This window comes from Crocodylus siamensis, chromosome 3 (genome assembly GCF_052110815.1).
Source record: "Crocodylus siamensis isolate JL-2025a chromosome 3, ASM5211081v1, whole genome shotgun sequence".
In the NCBI taxonomy this organism is placed as follows: Eukaryota; Metazoa; Chordata; order Crocodylia; family Crocodylidae; genus Crocodylus; species Crocodylus siamensis.
In genome coordinates this window covers 197,584,947-197,607,093 of record NC_143397.1, presented here as the reverse complement: position 1 = coordinate 197,607,093, position 22,147 = coordinate 197,584,947, and the positions used below count along the sequence as shown (strand labels likewise).

Here is a 22,147-nt window from a genome sequence, read left to right as displayed (position 1 = left end):
TAAAACCTTGCAGCCTTAACGTTGCACGTCCCAGACCTTTCACTAATTTCTAGTGAGTGGGGCCCATATGGCATAAACCCTGATATAAATAAACAGACCTTCAGGACTACTCATGATATGGTTATATTTCATAATCAGAAGGGAACATTGTGATTATCTAGAGTGGACCTACTGATCATCCTGAATACAGTTCAGTTTCGATAAAGGGTGGCTTGCTTAAAATAGCTGCCAGTGATTATTCTAAGACAGCTGCTTCTTTGTTGCAAAACATATTTCTTAATTATCTTAATCTTAGCCCAAATTTATTGAATAATAACAGAATCTATTTTATTTTTACTACTGAAAGTTATTTACATATAAACATGTCAGACCATTGATTGAAGATTGCTGAGAATCTTAAGACTAAATCCTACCTTGCTGGAGCACAATTATCCCATTGTTGCAGATGAGAAAATTGAGAAATGGTAAGGTTAAGGGATGCTGTCAAGTAATCCAGTGGGCCAATAGCAGGAACAGAACTAGGGCTTGGGAATTTCTGAACCAACTGCTGTTCAAATATAATTTAATAAATGATCCAAATACTTTCTGGGAATTGGTTTGTGGGGATGTTTGAACAGACCTGTGAGCTGTATACATGATAATTATTAATCACTAGCCAATTGCCCATCAAGCATGAAGGGGGGGGGCAAGGTGGAGGATGGAGTGTTGCCACCTAACATCCCATACTGCCACTGTTCTGACTCTTGGAGGGAGCGGAGTCGGGGAGCTGAGGCCAGCAGCTCCTCCACCCTCTCTCCCTGTGTCCCCACCATCATGGTGATGCTCTACCACTGCCAGCTCCTACTGGAACACTTGTTTGCACTCTGATTGGTTGTTTGTCAGCCAATCAGAGTGTGAATAAAGCATTACGGCTGGACAGACAGACAGACTTAGGCTTCCATAATATTAGAATGCTTCTATCTTGTGACATTTTCCTCCTGATTTAAGTTTAGGAGGTTGGGAGTTTAAAAAAAAATAACAGTAAGAATGTTTTATGTTCAGTGGAAATGTTACCGCCTCCTGTATCTGGAGTAGTTTACATCTACAAGCTAAGAATCGAGTCTTCAGGGGAGCAAGTATTCCCACTGACTTCAGTCAGGAGCCTACTTTACACGCTATCATTGTTTTTATCTTTAAAAAAACTAATAAAACACATACTGGGTAACCCTGCTTGTGTATTACTCACCTAAGCCTTTGCCTTTTAAATGCCAACTGTGTGAATGAAGCTGAACACTGAAGTAGATTTCACAGACTCACAAAAATGAATTCAAGAGCTCTACCCCTGCTGAGAAACCCGATCAGAATTTGTACCTTTTCTATTATCGTGTCTTATACAGATCACCAAAGAGGATGCCTGGCTTGGGGAGTTTGTGGGAAACAAACCACAGGGCACCTATACACAAGCAGTGAGGCTGAAGCAGGCTTGATTAATCTGGTCTGCTGAAGCATGGTAATTATCATGCTCCAGCAGATTCTAGCCTCTTGTGTATCAGTGTCCTTACACTTAAAAATGGGCGGGGCGCTTTAAGTATAGCAGCACTGAACAAGCTTTAGTTAAAGCAACTCTGCCGCTATTTTTGAGCACAGAAATGCTGATACATGAGACTCTCCAGGCACTTTAATTACAGCAAAGTGTCCCCTTCCCCCCACTATTGGAGCATGTGTATAAATGTCCCTAGCTGGTAGGGCTAGAAGGGACCTCCGGGGATCTAGGAATGCTCAACCTGTGGCCTGCAGGCCAGATGCTGTCCATGGAGCTGTGCAGTCTAGCTCACGGGACCTCCCAAGGGGTGGGAAATTTGGCAGTAGAGGAGCAGTGGCAGTACTGCCACCTCTCCCTGACAAAATCCCAAGCTCGGCAGTGGGTTGGAGCTGGACCACGACCCTCCTCCCACAGGGTCAGGCCACCGCCCCTCCCCTAGCACAGCTGTCTCAGGACCTGCCCTTCCCCTTTCACCCCCCCCCCCATAAGTCCAAGCCAGTCTCCTTCCCCCCTGCAGGGCTGGGCCTGGTCCCTTGCCTCCCACTGGACCAGACTGGGGACAGGCCACACCCCCCACTTCTGGCCCCCCTTTTCCACTCCCTGGTTTGGGATGAGCCACATCCATCTCCCCCAAGGGGCTGGATCATGCCTCCCCAAGCCCCCTTCTTCCACACAACTGCATTGGGGCTGGGCTGCCAGATGGGGCCCTGCTGCACCTGCTCTGGGCACCACGGCCCGTGGAGGGACCGGGCACTACCCATCCGGCCCGCGGGATGCACCAGGGACCTAGCCCAGCTCCCTGCCTGGGGCAGGCTCATCCCTGTCCAGGCCTCTGAGCAAAGCTACAGTCCAGCACGAGGCAACCGCAACCCGCCCCGGGTAAGGTAGGGACAGGAAGGGACAACACGTGGAGGCCAAGGGCAGAGAGGGAGATGGTGCCAGCTGCGCCGGGCCCGGCGGCGCTGAAGCGCCATGACGTCATGGTGCGCACGCGCCGCTCTCACAACACAGGCGCACTTCCCCCACCCAGGCAAACAGGAAGCACAAGCTACCGGCACAACGCGTTTGAGGAAGTGTGTCCCTTTCGACTCTCCGGCCCAACATTTCCCTTCACTGCCCGCCCTGAGGGCAACGCACTACACTACATTCCCCAAGCACCACTGCGAGGCAAAACCGCCCACGTCCCCTCCCCTCCGCCTCTCTGCGCGCCGCGCTGCATGATGGGACGCGTAGTTCTGGGAAGGCCCCTGCCGCGTATTCCCAGAGGCCGGGTGTTTAGGCGGCGGGAACTACAAGCCCCGGCAGCTGCGCGGTGCCGCGCCTGCGCCGTTCGCGTGGAAGTGGGGAGGCCGTTGCGTTGCGGGCAACTGCCAAGGCAGTGAGGAGGCAGTAAGCGGCGGTGCTAAGGGCTTCCGCGTTTGTTGTCGGGCGAGGGCTGGGGCGCGCGGCCCGGGGGGTGGGCTCTGCCAGGAGCCGGCTGGAGCCGGGCGGAGGAGCGAAGGGAGGGGAACGATGTCCCAGCCGCAGCAGCCGCCGCCGCCGCCGTCTCCTCAGCAGCAGGCGCCGCCGCCGGGCTCCAAGAAGCGGGACCGGCGCATCTTCTCGGGCACCTGCCCGGACCCCAAATGCCAGGCGCGGCTGTTCTTCCCGGCCCACGGGCCGCTGGGCGGCGGCAGCATCGAGTGCACGGACTGCGGTCAGCGCCACGAGCAGCGGCAGCTGCTGGGCGTGGAGGAGGTGACGGACCCGGACCTGGTGCTGCACAACCTGCTGCGGAACGCGCTGCTGGGCGTCAGCGGCGCCGGGCCCCCCCGCAAGAGCACCGAGATGGCCAAAGTCATGGGCCTGTCCAACTACCACTGCAAGCTGCTGGCCCCCATCCTGGCCCGCTACGGCATGGACAAGCAGACGGGCAAGGCCAAGCTCCTGACAGAGATGAACCAGGGGGACATCTTCGACTGCTCCCTGCTGGGCGACCGTGCCTTCCTCATTGAACCCGAGCGTGTTGACACCATTGGCTATGGCAGGGACCGTTCAGGCAGCCTCCTCTACCTGCATGACACACTGGAGGACATCAAGAAGGCCAACAATAACCAGGAGTGCCTCATCCCTGTGCATGTGGATGGCGATGGGCATTGCCTGGTCCATGCTGTATCGAGGGCGCTGGTGGGCCGGGAGCTGTTCTGGCACGCGCTACGGGAGAACCTGAAGAAGCACTTCAAGGAGAACTTGAGCCACTACAAGGCCCTCTTTCATGACTTCATCGATGCGGTGGAGTGGGAGGACATCATCAACGAGTGCGACCCTCTATTTGTTCCACCCGAAGGCGTGCCGATGGGCCTGCGCAACATTCACATCTTCGGTTTGGCCAACGTGCTTCACCGGCCTATCGTTCTGCTGGATTCCTTGAGCGGCATGCGAAGCTCCGGAGATTACTCAGCCACCTTTCTCCCAGGGTTGATACCGCTCGAGAAGTGCATGGGAAAGGATGGCATGTTGAACAAACCTATTTGTATCGCATGGAGTAGTTCTGGTCGTAACCACTATATTCCTCTGGTGGGAATTAAAGGTGCTGCTTTACCTAAACTGCCAAGGAAATTACTTCCTAAAGCTTGGGGAGTTCCTCAGGATCTCATAAAAAAGTACATCAAACTGGAGGAGGATGGTGGTTGTGTGATTGGAGGAGATAGAAGTTTGCAAGATAAATACCTGATGAGGCTTGTGGCTGCAATGGAGGAAGTGTTTATGCGCAAGCATGGTATTCATCCAAGCTTAGTTGCTGATGTACATCAGTATTTCTACAGAAGGACTGGTGTAATTGGAGTTCAGCCTGAAGAAGTCACTGCAGCTGCCAAGAAAGCAGTGATGGACAACCGCCTTCATAAATGTCTAATTTGTGGTGCCCTTTCAGAGCTTCATGTTCCTCCAGAGTGGCTGGCTCCAGGAGGGAATCTGTATAACTTGGCAAAAAGTACACACGGCCAGTTGAGGCCTGATAAAAATTATAGTTTTCCCGTGAACAGTGTGGTATGCTCTTATAACCCTGCAAAAGATGTTCTTATACCAGACTACAGTTTGAGTAGTTTGACTGCTTGCAACTGGTGTCCCGGTACCTTGGTACGTCGTGTCAGAGAAGATGGGTCTGTTGTATATTTGGATGGAGACAGAACTAATACTAGATCCACTGGTGGCAAATGTGGTTGTGGATTCAAGCATTATTGGGAAGGTAAAGAGTATGACAATCTCCCTGAAGCTTTTCCTATTACTCTAGAGTGGGGTGGAAGAGTAGTGAGAGAGACAGTCTATTGGTTCCAGTATGAAAGTGATGCATCTCTGAACAGCAATGTATATGATGTTGCAATGAAACTTGTTACCAAACACTTCCCTGGTGAATTTGGTAGTGAGATTCTTGTTCAGAAAGTTGTCAATACAATATTGCATCAGACTGCCAAAAAGAACCCTGATGATTATACTCCTGTAAATATCGATGGTGCCCACGCTCAAAGAGCAGATGATGTACAGCCAAGTCAAGACTTAGAGTCACAACTTCCAACCAAAATTATTCTTACTGGACAGAAGACAAAAACCTTGCACAAGGAAGAGTTAAATATGAGCAAAACTGAAAGAACTATTCAACAGAACATTGCAGACCAAGCTTCTGTAATGCAGAAGCGGAAAACTGAAAAATTGAAACATGAACAAAAGGGGCAGCCTAGGACTACTTCCCCCAGTGCTGTTCGTGATGGACCATCATCTGCTCCTGCTACGCCTACAAAGGCTCCTTATTCTCCAACTTCTATAAAAGAAAAGAAGATTCGGATAACAACAAATGATGGCCGACAGTCCATGCTTACACTGAAGTCCACAATCACATTTTTGGAACTGCAGGAAAGTATAGCCAGAGAATTTAATATTCCTCCATATTTGCAATGTATTCGCTATGGCTTTCCACCTAAAGAGCTTATGCCACCCAAGGAAGGTATGGAAAATGAACCTGTTTCTTTGCAACATGGTGATAGAATAACTGTAGAGGTTGTGAAAGGTAAGGAAGATGGTAGCCAGTCTTCTTCTGCACACACTACCCATGCTGTGAAACATGAAGATGTTGCAGTAACTAGTAAAATATCTTCCAAGGAGCTGCAAGAGCAAGTTGATAAAGAGATGTACTCTTTGTGTCTTCTCGCAACATTAATGGGTAAGACTAAGTATAAATGATGTTTCTATTGAATAGGCAACATGAATTTTACAAAAGTAGAAATGTATGGTTTTGTATGCCTGAAATCAGGACATTAGTAAGAATAGATAACATGCATGTAACAGCTTCTATGTTTTTTCAATGTAGAAAGCACCTCATTTTCTCTAAATCCTTTTGGCACGCTCAAATGCTGTCCATAGTTTGTAACATCAGAAATCAGTACTTTGAGCTAATATTTTTTCCTCCCTTATCTAACCCTAAGATTTGATATGGGCACAAAATGTACCTTCTTCCTTTCCACAGGTTTCAGAGATTGCAGTGATATATGCCAAGGTAACAGGATGAGGAGAAAATAGAGTATCTGCTTAACTGGAAGTTTGGAAGTGGTTTAATTTTTTTATTTTTATGTTCACAGGGATATAGTTTTAAGGCATGTTCACACACTGGGATGCACTAGTTTAGCCAAATCAGTACTGCACCTTTATCTCAGCTTGTGTGTCTTTGTGAGTGGACTAGGCCTGGTGAGGAGCACTGTGAGGGGAATGCACAGTAGTTAATTTAATTCAAGGAGGGAAGAAGCTATCAGTACCAAAGTAAAAAGCTGAATATATTCAAGTCCTAAATCTACTGAGAGGATGGAGAAAACAGTTAAAAAATAAACTATACATAAGAAGGGACTCTTCTGAGCTTACTTCTTTGCCATTTTCGGTTTATATTTTTCATACTTTGCCTGTGCTGACTTAGAGCTTTCTTAGTGCTCCACTTGCCTCTTGGTGTCTAAACTTACTCTGCTGACTGATAAAAGACACTGTTTTTAGCACTAGTGGTTTTATTCTTTTTTTCCTTTCCAGCAGGTACCAGTGTGCTAAACTAAAATGGCTTTGCATTACTCAGCACAACAGTTCCTGTCACTTACTGCCAGGAAGTAGACCATTCAGTGTAATATATAAGCTGGCAGAATAGTACCATTTAGAGTCTTTTGTAGGAGTAAGTCGTCTTTGCCTGAGGGAATTTGTATGGCTAAAGTGTGCAATATTTAAAAACAAAACAATTGCATAATCAGTGTGTGATGTGTCAGAAGTTCATAATTTATTAGTTGGAGAGTCAGACTTGGAGAAAATCAATGTTCAGATTGCTTGTGAACTTAGTTGTCAGCTAGGTTGTTAGCTTAGTTTATAAGCTGCAATCTGAAAAACCCATTTTGGACTAGTCTGAGCTGCTTTGCTTAAAAATGGAGCTCCAAAGTAGTCAGGAAAACTCTTGAAAGCACAGTGTTTGCTTTAAGAAAAAGGCATTTTAAGTTCCAAGTTTGTACCCCTGTGATTTCTGTATATTAAACTTGCTTTGTTCACAATAAAATAGTTATAAATTGCAAACTCAGCCTGAGGTTTGAAATGGAGTTGTTCTTGGACTCACATTACCAGTTAAGGAGTCTGCTTTTGGAACATGGTTAATCATTTTGATGCATATTCTAAAATAAATTCCAGGTCACTCTCCTGTGGCTCTATCAGCTCTGCAGTCCTAATAGGAATAAATGGTAACACACGCTCATTTCTGGCACAACACCAGGCAGCTATAACAGATTACACAGAGCTATTGAGTAAGATGCCATTTTGATATAGTCATTCTTCTGATCAAAATTATGTTTTTCTATAAGGAAACTCCTTCTGAAGAAATATGTGCTGATAATTTGCTTCTTACTACTGATTATTGCAACTGTTTAGTTCCATTAATTACATGGTGAGACAGTGAAGACTGCAACAGTTTTATACAATAACTTGTTTTAATTTCTCACAGGAAAAGTGACTTTTTTTTCCTATGGCAGAGATTGGGACTCCTTCATAATGATAAGTTCAGTCCATAAGAGACAAAAAGCTGTGCAAACTGCATAGTTTTCCTACACACTAGACCAAGAATAGTGTTAAAGTATGAAGTCTCCCTTGACCAGTTTAACCTTTTCATGCCTAGAAGGAAAGCTGATCTTGGAGAATCTAGTGCTGGTCAAGCTAGCTACTAAATAAAGAGATTTTTTCTGATGTGTAGTCTTTTTCATGTAAGGTATTATCAGTACAGCTTCCTTTCTTTTCTAGTATGAGTGTTTTTAGGGTTATGGACACAAGTACATTTGGAGCATTTTCAAAGGGGCAGTAGCAACGAAACAGCTGCTGCCTTTTTGAAAGTGTTCCAAATGTACAAGTGTTCATACCCAAGATCAGGGGGTGACCAACCTGCAGCTTGACCATTACAAGGAGCACTGATAGGCCCTGTGTGTGGAATGCATCAGACTGGGGAGGGAGTAAATAGTACAAGGGCCGATAGGGCTGGGAGCAGAAAGCAGAGCAGCAAAAAAGGCAGGGAGCAAAAAGGAGAGGAGCAGGTCAGGCAGAGGGAACACAGGGCAAGGAGCAGAAAGCAGAGCAGCTGGATAGGGAGAGGAAGATAATTGCAGTGGCAGTTGAGGAGGGTACAGAGCTAATGTCACACACTTACCCCCACTGCTCTAGATCAAAAGGCTTCCTAAAGATCTTACCAGTTTCACTCCTAACCATCTGTGCTGTGTTCTGTAACTTCTAAATGTTTTCAGCCAAGCCTTAAAAGCTTAGATGTTTTTGATTATTTTCTTTTCAGATGTGCTACCTTTGACCTGTCTAGAGCTGGCAAAATTTGCTTAGCTCAAAATTTAGAAGCACACAAGGAAACTATTTTCTTTTCTTTCAGACATGTTTAAGCCAATTAACTAAAAGTGTCTTTTTAAACAAATGCAGAACCCCTTATGAACATTTACAGGCCAGATTTAAGCATATTTAGATTGGTTTACACTGATTTTATTTTTTAGGCTCAAGCTAAACCAGCACAGCCAGCTTTTAAGCTAATAAATGTGTTTGATGCAAGGTTTTGCATTAGTTAAAACAATTTTAGTTTAGTATACTTTCTGCTTGTTAAACAGGACTAAACTAAAAGCCCAGGAGCTGTTACTGTCTACTGTCTTTCCTGATGACAAACTGAGTGGCTTGGGCTGTCATTAGTATAGGTTGGGTTGTCTCCATATTATTGAAAGACAGCAAGTATATTTACTTAATTACCTGAAATGCATAGTCCATTATGTTGCCAAATCTGAAGTTACTGTGCTGAAGCCTCCTGTGGGAACAGTGCACTCCACCCAATTACTAAGAGCATCATCTTTTTTAAATGTCAAGTCCTTAGGGAATTTCTAAATCCAGTTGCATAATTTGCCAAATTTTGTCCTTTCATTTTATTAAATGTAACTTATTCCTAGCATTAAGAAGTCCAGCAGCAATTGACAGATTTGTAGATCCTAAATGAAATTTACCAATAGTTGACATGGATGCAGCGTTATGAAGCCACTAGAATTATAGATTAATAGTGTCATAAGACAGAGGTATATATTTTCCTCTGCTGTCTGCTAAACTGATGGATTTTCTATCAAAATATCACAAATAATTTGTACTTCTTCCAACTGTTGATACTTCTGCCTTGTGAACCCCCTTATGCTGTCCTTAATTTTCTCGCTTGTAGCTCTTGAGTGTTACATAAACTAATAGGATGCTCTTCTAGTGCAGAGTTAGAAAAATCCACTTGCTTGGGGCAAACATTCCTGGGCAAATGCCATCTACTTCTCCCATATCTGTTAATTAAAATTGCCGTTTTGGCTGGAGGCAGGGAAGGAATCTTTCAGATGAACAGAGCGTTATATTATGCAGTTCTGTCTGTCTTCAGACAGTACCAGTGCCTGCATTGTTGTTGGCAATAGCTTTTCCACATTGCATTTCAGCCAAAACTGTATTTCATTATTTCTTCAGAATGCTGTGGGCAACGGTGAATCTGACAACCAGGTAAACTACACCAAGAATGCAATGAGCAGTAGCAAAATGCTGCTAAGGGGGGAAGAGGATCCCAAAATATCCTCTCCTGGTCCAGGAGAATAGCAGAAAACTGAGCGAAGAGAGGTAGAATAGTATTAAGGATTTCATACGGTCCTGCAGATGTGCCTTTGTTGGTTGGTGGTTGAAGAGTGAAACTGAGAAGCCCCCTTTAGTAGTCAGTGGGAATTGGAGGCTAAAAGGAGTGTGCCCTGGGGGTTCGATTCTTGTTGGACTTGTAGTAATCGCTTCTCGGCCTCTTGAAGGCTCAGACCGAGCGAAAACATTTTCTTAATTTCCATCATCTTGGGGAAGAGGAGAAGAATGAATGCCTTGTCACTTGGACATTGCATCTGGACAGTGATCTCCTGCTGATGATACTAGTCGGTAACTCTCATATTCAGTCCTGTCTGTTGGGTGCCTGGACAGGTCCACAAACTGTATAAGTGAGCAGGGTTGGCAAGAGTGTATATGGCAAAGGACTAATGCGATACATTTAAGAAGAAACATGAAATGTGTCTGGAGAGAAATTTATGAAATGCAAAAAGGGTAAAATGTAGGGAAGGAAGATGCTATAGCGAAGCAGATACTAAAATATGCCATTCTTCATTGGATAAAAGAAAGTATGAAAAAGCAAGAATACAGGAAAGGAAAAGTATAAAGAAGCAAGCGGAGTTATAGGGGAACATATTGGTCAAACAGCATCTGGCAAATAGGAGGTTTTATCAGTTATTTACTCAAAAAATACCACGTGGTCTTATGGAGCTCTTTGATTAAAGTGTCTATTTTTTGCTGTTCACCAAAAGGTAGTGGAAGGCTTACTTTTCTTCAGATTTAACAAAGTTGATTAGTATTTAATTGTGTACTCACTATCATGCAACTACTTGTCATTTAATCTGCAGGGGGTATGGTAGTAATAGTATATTTTATTGTGTTTGGTAAAATTGTTTTTTAGCGTTTGATCTGCCGGGTAGATTTTCAAGCCCTGTCTTGCTGTGATTAAACACTTATTGTACATGTGCAAGATGTACTAAATAAGCTATTGATTCCAAGTCACTGTTGATATCCCTTGCAATTGTATTTCTCGCGTGCAATCTAGACAGCTTTTAAAATAAAAATGTTGTTAAATTTAACATGAGTAGAATTGTCAGAAGGGCATTTTAATTAGCAAGGTCATGGTGTAAACACTTCCTGGGAGCACTCTGAAAAGCAAAAATATTGGTAATGCATAACAACTGAGAAATGAAACTGAGTATAGCTAGTGAGAAGCAAAAGTGAAACCAAGTGGTTTTTGACTAAGATAAGGGTATGTGTGTGTGTGTGTGTAATATCTTTATCAAGGCCAAATCAGTTCCAAATTCAATTAGGCAAAGCCCAGTAGTCAAGTTCCAAAATTGGACTGGGCAGAACTCGATTGTCAAGTCTGTGTGGCCCTACCAGTGGGCAAATATTCTAGGTCTGGGGTTTTGGATACTACCCAAACCCAGACAGGCATCTTATCTGCCAGCCCCAGGCAGGGAGACATTGGGGTTCAGAAGTCCCCTGTGTCACTTGATCAATAAGGTGTGATACTGTATGTTGTGTTTCTGTTGCGCAAATTATATGTAGGTTTAAAATGTTTTCTGTTGCAAAAATGTATGGTGCTGCTGGCAATAAAGGTAAGGAGACATCCACAAAATGTGAATTTGATACCTAAACCCCTTATTTTCCTCTAAAAATCCATACTTAAGACCTTTCAAGTAGTTGTTTTTCTCTTTCCGTTTCTGAGAGGCAATGGGTATTGGTGCAGACATAGCCCCTGGTAACTGGTTAGCTTGCACTTAAGCATCAGTCATTTCTTTCAGTGTCTGAGATCAAGAAAAAAAAAGAAAACTAACTCCTCCTTGGGGTCATTAACATCTTTTAATATAAAAATGACAGCCTAAATGACTTCTCTCCTAATCAAGAATAGTATGCTGGGACCTGGGAGACTTTGTATAAGGGCAGAAGTATGATGTGGAGGCCCAAAGAGCCCTGGGAACAGAAATGTGCAGAGTCTGATGAAGGGGAAAATTGGGACAGTCGATGGAGAGAGGAGGAGGGGACACATGTCAGAGGGATAGCATGAGAGCACACGGAGTCCCTTGCGTGGAAGGGAATAGGGATGAGAGGGAGGTAGGGGAGAGATTGATATGAACATATACACAGAGACCCTATTTCAGGGGTGTTGGGGGAGAGTTTGTTTTTTAAAAAAGGATGGGAGAGTCGTATGCAGAACTTCTGGGGAGTGTGCTGCAGAAATATGAGGAGCACATGGTATGTGCCACATATTCCATACTACAGAAGTCATTGTGTGTGCAGTCGTCTAGTTTACCTTACTTTAATTTTGCTATTTATACAGAGTAAATGAAAAAGTACAGTTTATGCAAATTGTCTCCCTAAAAAGTAAATACAGTCAGTTAATGTTTCATTCCCTTTGATATCTTTTATTTAAGAGAATGCTTCAGTTGAAAAGTTGTGAAAGAGATGAAGAATAAAAATTAGAAGGCAGAGGAGTAGATTTGGAAGATATGCATAAGGGAATTTGTGCAGCATTTTTTCCTCGAAAGCCCTGTGCACTTCACTGGAGTGTTCAGTAACAAGTGAACAAGATGAATTAGGCTGTAACATATCAGATGTTCAGTCAGGATCGTCTCTGGAACAGAAGACTGGGTTTCAGTTCTGCTCCAGAACTTAAGCTGTGATTAGTACCGACAATGTTAAGTTTTCCTTTTATGAATAATACTTTGCTCATTATATCACTCCACAGTCTTATGAGGCAGGTAAGTGGTTTGTGTTTCTCAGGTTTTCCACTTGCAACATATTGAAGGAGAGATGCCAATTGCCAGAAGCCTTCTTAAACCACAGGCACATAAGGTTCAGAACTTTAGTTTTTTAAGGATTCCCCTGAACCCCTTAATTTGTGTTTCTTCTCTCCAAAGTACTGAAATGTGCCACACTTTGTCACCATCCTTTGAGGCATTGAAATCAAGGGATAAAGTTAAGGGTTCCCATGCTAATGGAGTAGCTGGAATACCAGAACTAGCAATCTCTTTTTGTTTGTGTTCTTTGTTCTGAATTCTCAATTGATTCTTGACTGGTACCATTTTTGTAAATGTCCTCTGTAACTTGTAGTTTGAAGTGCTGCCAATTTTCAGTAAGACTTAAGCTTTAAAGTATGTCAGTTACTTTTGAAAGTGGAACTTAAACTGTTAAATCATATGAGCACTTATGGAAATTTTAACTTGTACCATTCAATGTGACTTCTTATTTGTACTTTTTTATTTTACAGGAGAAGATGTTTGGTCTTATGCAAAGGGCCTTCCTCACTTATTCCAGCAGGGTGGGGTGTTCTATAGCATAATGAAGAAAACTACAGGTACAGTCTTCCCTAACTTTTTATTTGTGGATTCAGTCTTAACTCTCTGATATTTGGCTGTATAAATCACAAACATCCCAATTTAGTATGTTCAAGACCTTGTATTTTGTAACTATAACAATTATGTAATGTCACCCTAGCTTTTGTGCCCCACAGTGAAAAAATTAAAATGGGGAAAAAAATCAGTATAGAATGGGAAGGTGAAAGCTAGGTAGAAAGTACTCCTAAGAAAAAATATTTTAAACAGTTAACATAATGAGTAATATTGATTAAAGATTAAAATACATGCAACTTCATGTATAAGAAACTCTAGAACCAAGATTTTGAAAAAATATGCTATTTGAAAAAAATGCTTCCATACTTTATATATTCACTTCACTTCAACATGGGAGCCACTGTCGCATTTAAGTAAATTGATGGGTCACTTGTTTTCATGATTGCTTCTGTTTCTTGAAATACCATTTAATAATTTTATATAGTAGTGGCTCACAGTGCACAGGTTGTGATTTACCCAAAACACCCTTGACAGTTGTCTGCATGGTTACAAGCTGACTCCCATTCTCTCAAGTCTTCTGAATCAGTTTTGCTTAACAACTCTAAGATGTATGGAAAGGATCCTTCAGAATTTCTGCAAGAAACTTTTTTGTTATGTGTCATAGCAGCTGGGAGGATTCTGAAATCTTTTGGAGGGGAAACAGTTGCAAGTGGCTCAGTGTTGTATTCAAGGAAGAAAATTCCATAGAATGAGAATCCCCATCCTGCAACCAGTCTTGGATTACAGGAGAGATCACACACTGTCTTTGAACTGCATATTTCTAAAGTGTAGGAAAATGGAACCTCTCCTGTTAAGGAGCATACTTTCTCATGCAGTTTTACTAAACTGCTTGTCTACTTATTCTGTGGTGATAATGGTAAGAGCTACAGTTACTATTGTGTTTCTACCAAAGTCGCATCCTATCTCTATTGTACCCACCCTCTTTCCCTTGTCAATATAACCATTTCCCTAGAACAGTGGTTTTCAACCCTTTTTTTCATTTATGGACCCCTTTGGGAATTTTGAATGGAGGTGTGGACCCCTTTGTACGTGTAGGTATTCACATACTTTTGACTGATCATAGTCATCTTTTGTAGACCCCCTTAGTCATAGTCTGTGGACCCCCAGGGGATCTGTGGACCACAAGTTGAAAACCACTACCTTAGAAAAGGTGACTTGCAGAATCTGTCAATGTGTAGAGGTTTTCAAAGTCTTATTTTTCTTCATGTTTTCAAACATATATCCAATATTTTGAATTCATTTCCAGATATGGAATGGATGTTCTTGAATTTTCTATCCACACTAGTAATTCAACATGAGCTGAAATAATCGAAGCCAGCAAATAATACAGAATTGTTCTTCACATAGATTTTATAATCAGTTTTTTAGAAATGAAATACTGGTTGCTTTTGAAAAGTTAATTCTGCCCAGTTCTCTTTAAGTTCCCTCATTTAAACTCTAGCTTGGGGCTTTTTTCTGCTCAAGTCTTTGTACTTTCAGTACAATTTAGCTTTTTTGACTTCATCTTCATCTACATGCTGCTACTTTCTTCTTATGTGATTTTCTTTTTAGAGACTTATCAATCTTAACCAAAATCTTTTAATCTGGCTGGAATCTGCTGTATTGTTTCATGTCAAATACATCTTTTAACATCATGTATAGAAAAATGTTGGATTTTTTTTTTCAAGACTGTCCAGTACCACATAAGCATGACTTAATATTGACTGTATCTGTAGCCCATGCTCCTCTAGAGAACTCCAAAGTTCATTTAAATGATTTACTAAATTCCAAGCCTTGATGATAGTAACTGAAATGCAAGTATCTTATGACAGTTTTGTTTCTTTACGGCTTTCCTTCATTATGTATGTTCATACTATGAAAACTGGTATGTTGTGTATAGCAAGTGAATCCGTTTAAACATCATCTGATGAAGAGGACATTTTGTGATAAGTTAATGTCCAGCTAGAGTTGAGGACCTAAATCAAAATCAAGTGCTCTTAACCCAGCTGGTCATAACTGACAGGAGATGCTTGGCCAGGAAGTCACTAATGCCAACAGAACACAAAAAGAAGGTTGAGGGGGTAATATTTTTGTTTAAATGTGGCTGTATTGTTGTGTGTACAAATATTTTTACAGTACTACTGTCATAATAGATAGAATAACATTTCCTGAGGCCTTTGAAGCTGTTGGGCCACATTTTAAGAGACTATATTAGTTTGTTATGGGAAGTCTTAAGGCCATCTCTGGTACTTCAACTTCTGGCTACAGACAAGTGCTTGAGTTCCTATGCTGTAACAGCTCCAAACTTCCCAGATTGATCTCTGAAGTAGTCTTTTCATCCCGCTACTCATAATATTTATGGGTCAAACTCAACTTTAGATGAATAATCTAAAGTGTGTTTGGGTAGAATTCACTTTGAGAAGACTGGGGAACATCCTGAGTTTAGTAGGTGCTGTTTTGCACAGCCCTAGTCTGTAACGCCTGATTACAACCCCTGGTAGTGCCATACTCAGATACGTTGTTTCCTACTAAATGCCTCCCACCACCTGAACTGTAGTAGTTTAGCTACCTTAGCGTGATTCGGGGTGGAGTTTTAAATTTCAGCATACACTGAGATCCTTATCACCCCATTCTGCCTCTCCTTGTCAGCAGAAATTACTGATATGTATTTTGGCATTGCACTAAGGGAGCACCACTGCTTCTAGTTCTAGAGACTGTGTATGCAGAGTGGCCATGGCATATCTCAGTATGGTGCAGCTTGGTGCAGTGCCCCAATTGGGTAATATGAGCATGCCCAAATGCTACCCTTTTGGTTTCCTGCCATTTTGTATTGAAAACTTGCATGTTTTTAGGCTACACCAACTCAGCTGTTTTGAATTGTGTATGTAAATATGAACCCAGAACAGCTTAAGCATTCCATAGATGCTTTCATAAAACTGACTGTTCCAACCTAAGTTGTTTTTCCTCTAGACAGACACTAGCACAGCTGAGGAAAAATCATTCTCCTAAAAAATGCTATAAAACCAAAAGTATTTTGTGTTTTGATTCTGCATAATTCTTGGCACCCCAAAGTCAAGTCTTCTGAAACTTGAGGATTCTCCCTTTATATGTATACTTTTTTCACCTCCATACTGTGGTAACCATTTTGTTCATAAAGACTTGTTCAGTCTTATTTTAGTACTGGCAATGCATTTAGTCCCATATAATAGATGAAGACAGAAATCCATGTTAAGAGCTTATAGAAAAAAAGATACAGTACTTAATTAATACAGCAGTCAACATATTTAAGTTGCATTTACAAATGTAGAAATGATTTGCATTATGTCATGTAGTTACTTTTAAAAACGGTACCCGTTCCTCTTGAACAACTTCAGAGGTTTCTACAGAAGGAGCACCTCCTTTAGATGATCTGGGAGTCAGTCTTGTATTTTTATGCTGCGTGACAATACGTGTTACCCTATCAGATCAGATCCAGTTTCTTAAAATTTAGAATTAAAATTAAAGCATTTAAAAAAAAACAAAACTCCTTGCCTTGAAATCTGTTATCTGCTGCCTTTTGATTAGTTATTACCAGAGCTTTGTAGAAGATTTAAATATTGGAAGTATGCACTTTAGTTTTCAACTTTTATGTGAAGTAAACTCGTGTTGCATTACAATTGTATGCAGTGATATGTGCTTGTAATACATAAACACAAAACATAATAAAGTCCTAACTTGTAGGTTATTATTATATGGAGTATCTGCATAAATTGCCTGATTTCTCAGTAGTCCTTTTAAAACTTTCTAATACAGTAACAAATATTTTAGACTTGACTGTATATTGTAGATCTGTTTTCAGAAGACACCATCTTATTAAATCCCCCCTCTTTCTTCCCCACAATTTCTTCACAGGTCTGGCTGATGGCAAGCACTGTACTTTTCCACATCTGCCTGGTAAAAACTTTGTGTACAATGCTGCAGAAGATAGATTAGAGCTGTGTGTGGATGCTGCAGGTCACTTTCCAATCGGTCCTGATGTTGAAGACTTGGTTAAAGAGGCCTTAAGTCAAGTAAGAGCAGAGGCTACCTCAAGAAGCAGGGAAGCGAGTCCTTCACATGGACTTTTGAAATTAGGTAGCGGCGGAGTAGTGAAAAAGAAGTCTGACCAGCTACATAACATAACTGCATTTCAAGGCAAGGGTCACTCTCTAGGAACTGCATCTAGTAGCCAACAACTTGATCAAAGAGCCAGGGAAACACCACTTTTAAGAAAGCATAGCACAGAAACAGACTTCAGTCCTAGTTCTACTAAAACAGAGTCTTCTGTATTCACAGCTTCTTCTGGTAACAGTGAGCTTATCCGAATAGCTCCTGGAGTAGTGACTATGAGAGACAGCAGACAGCTTGACCCTACCTTAATTGAGGCACAGCGAAAAAAGTTGCAGGAAATGGTCTCTTCTATTCAGGCTTCAATGGACAGACACTTGCGGGATCAGAATGCAGAGCAGTCAGACTCAGTTGATCTGTCACAAAGAAAAGTAGAGGCAGTGAGTTCATCTGCTAAAACTGGGAGTTTCCAGGCTGGTTTGCCTACATCCTTTTCTGTAACAGGTGGCACTGAACATTTGAATACAGAAACAACTGATGGTAACACAGTGCATTCTGTGGGAGCAACTTTTCCCACAAGGTCTAAAGCACAAAAGGGAAATTCTGTTGAGGAGCCTGAGGAAATGGATAGTCAAGATGCAGAAATCACTAATATGACTGAACCAATGGATCATTCTTGATAGCTTAAAAGCTAATGAGGATAGAAGAGATTACTGTTCAAATGTAATGTTTTATTGGCTGGGCCACGTACAGTGATTAGTCATTAAATCTTGTATGTATGTTTCAAAGATTATATCATCTTTATTCAGTGCATGATAGCAAGTGTGTGATTGGCAATAGCTTTTAATATACCATACTGCTGCCCAGGCTGGCTCTCAGTTACCTGTAAATTAGTTATTAGGAAATGCACTGAGATGAATATCTGCTGTAGATGTGGGTTATTGAAAGTTCTTTGTAATTTTAATTCCATGAAAGTCTTAAAATATAAGCCCATGTGAGGTTCTTACTATGCTAATTTAAAATTACTGAGAAGGCTAGAATGGGACAAAAACAGAAATTTGACAATGTTAATATTACCCAGATATCTAATTCAGTTCAAAATTGTAGCTTAAACAGATGGACATAAATTTCAAAGAGCAACTGAAATAAATTGTATGCTAAAATTTGTAAGGTATTATAAACAACATTTTAATTGTGTGATACTGGCATTCTCTCAGATTTAAAAACCTTGTATTCGTATAGCTGTATGTGCTTGTCAGAAATCCTGGAATAAGTATAATTGCATTAAGCTCTCTAATTTCTGAATACTGTCAATTTAAGCAAGGTTAGTGGGGAAAATAAGGCTACTTAGTGTAAAATGAAGATAATGAAGCGTTGGGCAGTTTGTCTGAGCCAAGGCATGTATTTCACAGCTCTGTTTTGTAATAGCGTGTTTTTATTTTCCCCAAAATCTTGAGCTGATGAGGTGACAGGCAACTTTTTCATACCACAGAGAGGTTTGTAAGTGCTTTAAGAAGCTACAACAGATCAATACCAAACCAATTTCTTTCTTAAAGATGTTGATTATTAGTATTGGTAAAAGGTGATAAGAGCATGAAGAAACAATTTATAAGAAGGAAACAGCTTTTGAATAGGTTGCATTGTTCTGAAGTGTCTAGTGATATTTGAACTTCATGGATATTTTTCAAGTTCATGGAAACAGGGAATAGGTACTCTTTCAGTGCCCACGAAGACTACCCTTTCTACTGGCTTCACTTCAGTTTGTGATGCAAATTTTGCAGTTTGTGACGAAGCTGGCATCCATTTAAATAGCGTATTCATCAGTTTTCCAGTGCTAGTTCTAAGAAGCAGTTATTATGCATACACCATGAAGACAGAATGTTCATTTTGATGGTGCACTCTGCTTCCTACTTTCATATTCCTATTTTAAGTGTGTAATTGTTTCTTCTGATATTAACCTAAAGTTGAATGAGTGAAAGATGTTAATGCAGCCTGAAAGGAACTTAGAGCATTTAGATGTTGAAGCCTTTGTGCACACATGAGTTTTTACCAGTTCCACAAATATTAAGTTTGTATTAAAAAAGACGTTTGTAATCAGAAAAAAAAATCTCACTTTTTACATTTATAATCAGATACACACATTTTGTGTTGCTATTATTAAATGTCCCAATAATGGGAGGATTTATTTTTTATAGTGGAAAATAACTGAAATAAGTCACTTAATTTAATAGCCCCAATACTGTCAAAGTGTATTAGTACAGTAAAACAGCTTTCATTGGCTACCTTTTTATACACAGGGATTAAATACTTATTAACAAGTCAGTGCACTGTTTACAGGTAAATTATAAAATCACCTTTACTTGAATAAATACAAATTTAAGGTATCTGCTTGCTAATTTATGAATTAGCAATTTGTTTGAGAACTGCAATGTAAGAAGTAAGCTTGGCACACTAAAATTGACCTCTTGGGTGAACTGATTAATTGGCAGCGCTCACCCAGTGGGAAATAGAGTGCACATGCAGAGGTTGGAAGCCTGCCCTTAACTTCTGACAAAAATTGTTTTGGTCTCTGTGCTGCAGCCTCGCTGTTTTGAAAGCTAGTTTTTATGTGTAGAATGTGAAGCAGAAACTTACACTTTCCGTTATGGTGAGAAGTGTTAGAAGAATGGACTAGTACTTAGTTAGCAGTAGTATATTCAGAGAAATCACTTTAAATAAGTAGGGGCTGAATGACAGGAGGCACCTGGGTGGTTTTGCATTTTAGTCATAGTAGCTGTGATAATGGAGAGCTGCTTAAATACACTGAATTCTTGTCCATAAGAAGAGAGAAATCTTCCCTAGAAAAACAGTGTACAGAGGGCATGTGAGTGTTTCAGATGTCAAAATGCACTGAAATACTTAAGCCCCATTATTATTCTGAGGGAATATATGTCAGCTGCCTATGGCAATTTCAGTGGGATTCCAGAAATACATTTGTGTGTGCACCCTTATTAATTGAAAAGTAGTTTTGATTGTTTTTTCTTTCTTTTTTCTGCCCCCTTGTTTGGACATTCTACCCTCTTCTGTATGAACAGACGTGGGTACAGACTACTCATTTTTCTGTTTGTTTTTTCTGACACATCATTAGCAAAAAATGTAATTTGTGATGGGTCATAACTCTCAGAATCCTTCATTAAATCTGAAGAAAGTATAACTAAATGGTATCAGGTCTCCAGAATCCTTGAACAGCAATCACAACTGCTTTTCTAGGAATTCCCCTGGTTTTATACAAGCCAACTATCAAATCTACATGCATTTTGTAGTGTTCTTATTTTAGTTAAATTTCTCATGCATTCAACAGCAATGTTTTTAGTGAGATGGCTTCCTAATGTCTTAAATAAAACTATTTTCCATCTGCTGGGAAAATGTGTAACTGCAAATAAATAATAAAGAACACTGAAGCAGAATTTTGAACAAATGTTTCCCTTGAACTCTAGCAGTATGTGACGGACACAAATATAATTTGAGGTAAATCAAAAGTTTCTATCTTTCAAGCAGCTCTGTGCTACTTTTCCTAATAGGATCAGGAAAATGCTAGAAGTGAGCTGTGCCAGGAAGAGAGAAATGTTTTCACCACATACTAGTGGTAGTAAGCTGTATGAGTAGGTATTCCTCAAATGGTGTAAAGATTAAACTTACTGTTCATTACCAGGCCTACTGATGCTTGCTCTGGTCAACGTGGTAAAATGTATGTATGGTTCCCAGCCCTATTAAGCACCTTTACCAGTTACCATCCTAGCCAGAACTAGCTATTTACTCATTTTTCATGATAAATAATTATACAGCATCCCAAACTTCATTGGGGTTTAGTGCGTATCATTTGAATGCGAGACCTGGCAAAGAGCCTAGCCTACAAAAGCTTTGGTATTAATAGCAGTTTGCATACTGAAACCTGTTGGAGTACAGTCATCCGTTGCCTTTCCAGCCAAATACAAGTTTTTAACAATGTCATGAAGATAGCCAATTAGTAAGGTTGGCTAGTAATAGGTACTTGATATTGTGTTAGATTGCTCTGGGAATTATTGAGTGGAATAAACATTGATAGAACTTCCTTTAAAATACTATGTTAGTTTCCGTGAGACAGCCTTATTTTCACAATCACAGAACTTTCATACAGTTGGACTTCTGATTCCCTTCAAGATTGAGTAGTCTTTTACCATATATAAGAAGAAACTGAGCTTAATGGAGATTCTAGTCATCTTTGAAATTGAAAGTAGTCCTTTATTTTATTTATTTATTGTGTGGTTAAATTCTGTGGTTTTAAAAAATCCACATATCAGACATGAACATAAAACAGCCCTTTGTAAGGATGGCGTATAAATACAGCTGTATTATATAAAGCTTGTTTAGACATTGCCTCCAAGAGAATACTCTAGCGAACTTCAAGTAAGTACCATGGCCCAAGGTTGCATGCTGACAACACAAAAGGGATATTTTCAAGAGCCAAGTGTTTTGTTTTTTTAAACATATTTCAGAAAATTTTAAATTCAAGGGGAAACCATTACTATCAGAAGATTAGCACAGTTGCTTGCTAATTCTCCTTTTTTTGTAACACACTCAAATGTCAGATATTAAAATTCCGAATTTGATACAACTGCAGGCATTACAATGTTATGCTCCAAGAGAACTGTACAAATTGGAATGACTGAAGAAAATGTCACTGTTCTCTGTACATTTGTTTGGCACACAATGATTTTTTTAATTATGGAATCAACATGCTTTTGTAATACAATTTTGACATGAAAATGATCCTCCTATTAAAGAACATACTAGAAAGTGATTTCTTTAATGTTATCAGTTTAGTATTTTAAATTTTAAAATGTTGCATAAAATCTTAATGCAGAATTCCCTTTGAGCCCTTATGCCTGTGGTAGAGCAATAAAAGATTCAAACATGATTGATTATTTTCTGATTTATTTTACTGTTAATAAGGATTATTGCCAAGCAATGGAAGAGTGCACTTTTTTGAGGGAATGCTATTTAAAATGTATAA

The 22,147-nt window shown here is 40.7% G+C and overlaps 1 protein-coding gene across 1 annotated transcript; it reads left to right on the top strand.

Moving 5' to 3' along the window:
• The first annotated feature begins 2,873 nt into the window (after positions 1 to 2,873).
• Positions 2,874 to 22,051, top strand: VCPIP1 (valosin containing protein interacting protein 1). The gene is made up of 3 exons (XM_090040090.1): positions 2,874 to 5,717; positions 12,909 to 12,995; positions 16,921 to 22,051. The coding sequence occupies exons 1-3, from the start codon at positions 3,035 to 3,037 to the stop codon at positions 17,793 to 17,795; spliced, it is 3,645 nt and encodes a 1,214-aa protein (XP_089896216.1). The 5' UTR covers positions 2,874 to 3,034; the 3' UTR covers positions 17,796 to 22,051.
• The last annotated feature ends 96 nt before the right edge of the window (positions 22,052 to 22,147 follow it).